The sequence below is a fragment of the Mobula birostris genome, chromosome 6, assembly GCF_030028105.1.
Source record: "Mobula birostris isolate sMobBir1 chromosome 6, sMobBir1.hap1, whole genome shotgun sequence".
Lineage (NCBI taxonomy): Eukaryota > Metazoa > Chordata > Chondrichthyes > Myliobatiformes > Myliobatidae > Mobula > Mobula birostris.
In genome coordinates this window covers 197,359,519-197,366,731 of record NC_092375.1, presented here as the reverse complement: position 1 = coordinate 197,366,731, position 7,213 = coordinate 197,359,519, and the positions used below count along the sequence as shown (strand labels likewise).

At 45.8% G+C, this 7,213-nt stretch overlaps 1 protein-coding gene across 3 annotated transcripts in view; it reads right to left on the bottom strand.

Annotated features, from left to right (window-relative positions):
• Positions 1-2,373: 2,373 nt before the first annotated feature.
• LOC140199683 (uncharacterized) overlaps positions 2,374-7,213 on the bottom strand; it is a 30,777-nt gene continuing 25,937 nt past the window's right edge. For all 3 annotated transcript variants that reach the window (XM_072262158.1, XM_072262159.1, XM_072262162.1), the window contains one exon: positions 2,374-6,485. In XM_072262158.1, the coding sequence (XP_072118259.1) occupies positions 3,792-5,564 (1,773 nt within the window). In that variant the 5' untranslated portion in view covers positions 5,565-6,485 and the 3' untranslated portion in view covers positions 2,374-3,791. The remainder of the gene's footprint in view (positions 6,486-7,213) is intronic.

The window sequence follows — 7,213 nt, the reverse complement described above, 5'->3', positions numbered from 1 at the left end:
ATTCTGCTGAACATTAAGAACTTAAAAGTACAGAGATCTACTCCATCAGCGAGTCGTTTGTTGTCAGAGAAAATGAAGGAGTTGGACTTGCTGCGGATTGTGATGCTGCCTGTGACAGAGAGGCATTGGAGTGGGAGTGCAGTCTAACAACAAGTCATTATATTGAGATTGCAACACCCTGCTGAATATTAACATGGAATACTGTAGTCCAATTCGCTGGTTTACTGGCGAACAGCAGGGGAGCTGCATAGCCATGCTCATAGCAAGGACTAGACCTCAAGCCGTGGTGTCACCTGTTTGCAGGCATCCAAGAGAGAGGTGTCAGTCAAAGCTGCCCCCAGTGTCACTCAGCAAACTACAAGGTATATTGTGTTCAACTGCACACTTCTACACCGTTTATGGTCTCAGGGTCTTGGACTATTATTTGTGGGACTGTATTTTATTGATATCTTATATGTACCTTGTGATATGTGTGACTATTGGTATTATATTGCAACTTGACTCCCGAGTAAAACTGCTTCGTTTGGCTGTATTGATGTATGGTTGAATGACAATTAAATTTGAACTTAAACTAGTGGCAAAGTCTGATACGGGCATCGAGGTGAGAAGGGGAGTAACCTAGAGACAAGAGCTAGTGGGGATGTAAAAGGGTAGGAGTGATCCAGTGATGGAAGTTGTGGGTGTTGGTGGAAGGGAGTGGCCTAGAAGTAGAGAATAGAGGGAATGGGGAAGGGAAAGGGGACACCCAATTGAGCAGGGAGCGAATTGACTGGTAGATGGGGGAGGATGTAACAGAGCGATCTAGTGAAGAGAGGTGGTGGTAAAAATGTGTCAGAGACATTGGGGATAATGGATAGAGCCAAGAAACCAGGAGAGAAAAGTGAGCAACCCAGCAAAGGGGCAGAGGAGTGGAGTGTGGATGAACTGGTGAGAGGCAAACAACAGGAATTCTGCAGATGCAGTAATTTCAAGCAACACACATCAAATTTGCTGGTGAACGCAGCAGGTCAGGCAGCATCTCTAGGAAGAGGTACAGTCGGCGTTTCAGGCCGAGACCCTTCGTCAGGACTAACTGAAGGAAGAGTTAGTAAGAGATTTGAAAGTTGGAGGGGGAGGGGGAGATCCAAAATGATAGGAGAAGACAAGAGGGGGAGGGATGGAGCCAAGAGCTGGACAGGTGATTGGCAAAAGGGATACGAGAGGATCACGAGTCTATCTACGGCCTCCTCTACTGTAAAGATGCAGCCACACTCAGGTTGGAGGAACAACACCTTATATTCCGTCTGGGTAGCCTCCAACCTGATGGCATGAACATTGATTTCTCTAACTTCCGCTAATGGCCCACCTCCCCCTCGTGCCCCATCTGTTATTTATTTTTATACACACATTATTTCTCTTACTCTCCTTTTTCTCCCTCTGTCCCTCTGAATATACCCCTTGCCTATGCTCTGGTTTCTCCCCCAACCCCGTCTTTCTTCCCGGACCTCCTGTCCCATGACCCTCTCATATCCCTTTTGCCAATCACCTGTCCAGCTCTTGGCTCCATCCCTCCCCCCTCCTGTCTTCTCCTATCATTTTGGATCTCCCCCTCCCACTTTCAAATCTCTTACTAACTCTTCCTTCAGTTAGTCCTGACGAAGGGTCTCGGCCTGAAACGTTGACTGTACCTCTTCCTAGAGATGCTGCCTGGCCTGCTGCGTTCACCAGCAACTTTGATGTGTGGAACTGGTGAGAGCGTTGACCAGAAGCTGGGGGTAAAGGAGTGATCTTAAGATGGGAAGAGGATTAGGGGAGGAAGGAGGAATACAGAGACTTAGAGAGCGGGTGATGAAGGGCCTCAGCCTGAAAAGTCGATTGTTTATTCCACTCCTCAGATGCTGCCTAACTTGCTGAGTTCCTCCAGCATTTTGTGTAAATTGCATTTAGTTTTGTTGTTCATTACAACCTGTAAGAATATATCATGATAAGTGTTCTATGTATGTAATTAAGACATTAGAAGATGCACAAGATTTCAACTGGTTAATATTGATATAAAATTGATCACTCTGAGCAGATTGATGATGGGCTAGACTGTTGCCCTTGTGCACAGGTGAATAAAGTTTGAAAGAAAAACAAGTGCAAATTGTCAGAGACCAGTTGATCAGTGACATCACTTTATCAAGAGTGGTGAGCATTCAGTACCTGTCACTATAGAGGATGCATTTTAGGGGAAGCTGAGTGAACAGAATAGAGCAAAGAACTACAGGGTGACGGGAAGAGTTGGAACAGGAACACTGGCAGGAACCAGAGGGACAGAATGGCCTCTCTACTGTTGATTGAGTATGCTGAAGAGTCAGCAAAGATCTGAGACACAAAATTTAAAATAGAACTCATTTACTTATGACAGATCCACAATATATAACTCCAGTCTAGTTAGAGGCTAATGTCATCAGAACAAACCCCTCCTGTACTCAGAGACCAGGGTTCAGTTCCAGGCCTGATGAACAGCAACAATAATTCCAAATCTGACACCAACAGTCACTCTTCAATTTACAACTGGATGCACCAAATGTGATGGTTGACTTATACACTCACATAGAAAAGAAGAAACAATGAAATCACTTGGTGGAAGGATCCAGAACCAGGTGACATTCAACAAAGGTGATTCACTGAAGAACCAAAAGCTATGCAAGGAGTTTGTTTGTCCTGTGCAGCCTAACTGACATTTTAATTACCTGGAAATTGAACACAGTTCTTTCTTTCAGGCCTCTGTCTCAACTATTTCCATTGGGTATAGACATCAGCTAGTTCTGGCCATCAGACCAGATCTCAATGCTTCACTTCAATTATTAGGAAATCATGTATCCACTTATCTGAAAGATACATTATAAGTTCCTCATGTGAGATAAACTGGGAACTATATTTTCTGTCGGGAGTCCCAATCCTTAGGTTTAGGTAACAAGATCTCAGTTGTGCCTGGGAGGTCCAGTGCACCCATTCTCGGAGCCTTTTGTCCACTGAATGGATGCGCAGCTTTTGACAATCTTTGGACTCTCAGCACCTGTGCACTTGACTTGCAGTAATAGCACATAGAACATAGAGTACAGCACATTACAGACCCTTCGGCCCACAATATTGTGCCGACCCTCAAACCCTGCCTCCCATATAACCCCCCACCTTAAATTTCTCCATATACCTGTCTAATAGTCTCTTAAACTTCACTAGTGTATCTGCCTCCACAACTGACTCAGGCAGTACATCAACAGTCAGAGTCAACTTAATTTTTTTCTCTGTCAATCAGCCTTACAAATGCTGCTACTCTGTCATTTTTTACCTTGTCCCCACCCCACCCTCAACCACCAATGTTAATCTTCCTCGACCCAGAGATTCGAAGGGCAAAGGACATGTCAGAGATAATCGCAGTCAACTCATCACCTTCTTCAGTCTGTAGAAAGTCAAGCAGGAAATTCAGGGGAAACCTCCTTGCCCACAGATTGGTGACTGTTTGGAACCCATCACCACAGGGTGAATGAGGGGTAAACAGCAGTCATCGATTGTCGTGGAACAGAAAGACAGGCAGAGACTCCCTACTGTCCACCTGATGTGTTTAAATTCACTAGGTACCTAAGACAGATTTTAAAGTAGAACTGATTTCTTTGTCACAGATCCAGAATATTAAACTCCTGCTCCATTAAGGGAAGAAATTCCTCCCATGTCCAGTGACCAAGGAGCAGAACTGGGTATGATGAGCAGCAAGGTTCAACACCAAAAGTCACTTTTGAACTTGCCCCTGGATTCAGCAACAGTGATAGTTAAACCTTTTCCCCAGTGTGAACTCGGTAATGCGTCACAAGGTTGGATGATTGAGTAAATCCCTTCCCACATTCAGAGCAGATGAAAGGCCTCTCCCCAGTGTGAACTCGCTGATGTACCTTCAGTTGAGATGACCGAGGAAATCCCTTCCCACAGTCTGAGCAGGTGAATGGTTTCTCCCCAGTGTGAACTGACTGGTGTGCCAATAGGTGAGATGACTGAATGAATCCTTTTCCACAGTCAGAGCAGGTGAACGGTCTCTCCCCAGTGTGAACTCGCTGATGTACCTTCAGCCGAGATGATCGAGGAAATCCCTTCCCACAGTCTGAGCAGATGAATGGCTTCTCCCTAGTGTGAACAAACTGGTGTGTATGTAGGTTGGATGAGTGAGTGAATCCCTTCCCACACACTGAACACGTGAACGGCCTCTCCCCAGTGTGAACTCGCTGGTGTGTCTGCAGGTGGGATAACCGAGTAAATCCCTTTCCACATTCAGAGCAGGTGAACGGCCTCTCTCCAGTGTGAACTCGCTGATGTTCGTTCAGTTGAGATGACTGAGTGAATCCTTTCCCACATACTGAACATGTGAACGGTCTCTCCCCAGTGTGAACACGCTGGTGTGCCTGCAGGTGGGATGACCGAGTGAATCTCTTCCCACAGTCTGAGCAGGTGAATGGCATCTCTCCTGTGTGAACTTTATGATGTTCCTTCAGTTGAATTGAAAGAGTGAATCCCTTCCCACATTCAGAGCAAATGAACGGCCACTCCCCAGTGTGAACTCGCTGATGTGCCTTCAGTTGAAATGACCGAAGGAATCCCTTCCCACAGTCTGAGCAGATGAATGGCCTCTCCCCAGTGTGAACTGACTGGTGTGTCTGCAGGTTGCATAACTGAGTGAATTTCTTTCCACACACAGAACAGCTGAAAGGCCTCTCTCCCGTGTGAACTCGCTGGTGTGTTTGTAGGTGAGAGGACTGAGTGAATCCCTTCCCACATTCAGAGCAGGTGAATGGACTTTCCCCGGTGTGAACTGACTTGTGTGCCAGTAGTAGAGATGATTGAGTAAATCCCTTCCCACAGTCTGAGCAGGTGAATGGTTTCTCCCCAGTATGAACTAAATGGTGTGCATGGAGATTGCACAGCTGAGTGAATCCCTTCCCACATTCTGAACAAGTAAAAGGCCTCTCTCCAGTGTGAACTCGCTGATGTATTTGTAGGTGGGATGACTGAGTGAATCCCTTCCCACAGTCTGAGCAGGTGAATGGTTTCTCCCCAGTGTGAACTCGCTGATGTAGTTTCAGTTGAGATGACTGAGTAAATCCCTTCCCACATTCTGAGCATGTGAATGGTTTCTCCCCAGTGTGAACTGACTGATGTGTCTGTAGATGGCATAACTGAGTGAATCTCTTCCCACACACAGAACAGGTGAACGGCCTCTCCCCTGTGTGAACTCGCTGGTGTGTCTGTAGGTGGGATGACTGGGTGAATCCCTTCCCACATTCAGAGCAAGTGAATGGCCTCTCCCCAGTGTGAACTCGCTGATGTACCTTCAGTTGAGATGACCGAGAAAATCCCTTCCCACAGTCTGAGCAGATAAACGGTATCTCCCTAGTATGAACTGACTGGTGTGTCTGTAGGTGGGATGACTGAGTGAATCCCTTCCCACATTTAGAGCAAGTGAATGGCCTCTCCCCAGTGTGAACTCGCTGATGTACCTTCAGTTGAGATGGCTGAAGAAATCCCTTCCCACAGTCTGGGCAGATAAATGGCATCTCCCTAATGTGAACTGACTGGTGTGTCTGTAGGTGGGATGAGTGAGTGAATCCTTTCCCACAGTCTGAGCAGGTAAATGGTATCTCCCCACTGTGAACTCACTGGTGTGTCTGTAAGCAGGATGACTGACTGAACTCCTTCCCGGATTCGGAGGAGATGAATGGCTTCTCCTGAGTGTGAAATTGCTGGTGTGTCAGCCAATCAGGTGGTCGAGTGAATCTTTTCCCACACACAGAACAGTTGAATGGTTTCTCTCCCTTATGAACTTATTGGTGTGTCTGCAGGTCAGCAGAGTGAGTGAATCTCTTCCCACACTGACAGAAGGTGAATTATGTCTCCTTGTTATTAATTCTCTGGCAATTCATCATGTCAGATTTCAGACGTAGAGAGTGGAGCTGTTTCTACTGACAGCAGAAGGGACAAAGGCAAGTTACTGGCACCTTAAAACCTGTCCCTACGGGCAGATGGGGCTCATCAAACTGTGGTTGGAAACTCATCGAGAAAGAAAACTGGTCTCAAAACGTCCACTGCCTTGCACGGGGAAGGCTTCAGAAATAAACCACGAGGAAAAACCTGGAGCTGGAGTCCCTCAGGCAGTACTAGTTGGAGTTCAATGGTGACTGGCAAATCCTGTGACACATCCACTGCCAAACTGTATCGCTCTCTGTCGTTCCTTTGGGTTCATCGGCTCTGTGGAGAAGGGGAGCCTGCTACATCGGCAACAGCCTGCTCTCCGTATCGAACCGCCCCGGCTTGTGTATCGTGTGACAGCTGGGTTGCAACATCTACGGTGGACCCAGGCCAACGGAGGACCTCTGAAGAAATATCTGGTTAATCCTTAAATATCTGGACAGAGACAGCAAAACTGACGCGTCGTTGTATTTGAAATTCTCATACACAAATTCTTTGTCATTTCTAACCTGTAAAAAGATTTACAAAAGACATCAATAGGTGAGAATCAACATTTCAGATACTATTGTAGTCTCTATGGTGAGTTCTGACATCACACTGTTACAGCAACGTTAAACACAAGATGCAGAAGCAACTGGGCATGGATCAGGCATCCAGACTGACGTCACATTCTGCTTTTTCTGTCTGTACCAGAACAGGCCATTTCTGCCAGTCATCAGTCTGTGACTTGGCTCAGTTTGTCTCTCTCCATTAGTATTATTTAAAAGTTCAAAAGTTCAAAGTAAATTTGTTATCAAAGTACATATATATCACCATATACAATCCTGAGATTCGTTTTCTTGTGGACATACTCAATAAATCCAATTACCATAATAGAATTAAAGAAAGACCGCATCAACAAGCCATTCAACCAGTGTGCAAATGACAACAAACTGTGCAATTACAAAAAGAAAAATTAATAATAATAAATAAATAAGCAATAAATGCCAAGAAGAACATAAGATGAAGAGTCCTTGGAAGTGAGTGCATAAGTTGTGGGAACAGATCAATGATAGGTCAAGTGAAGTTATCCCCTCTGGTTCAACAGTCTGATGGTTGAAAGGTACTAACTCTTCCTGAACCCGGTGGGGTTAGTCCTGAGGCTCCTGTACCACCTTCTTGATAGCAGCAGTGAGAAGAAAGCACCAACTTGGGTAGTGGTGGTTCCATGTTTCAGGTTCTGGTAATTTCTCACAGT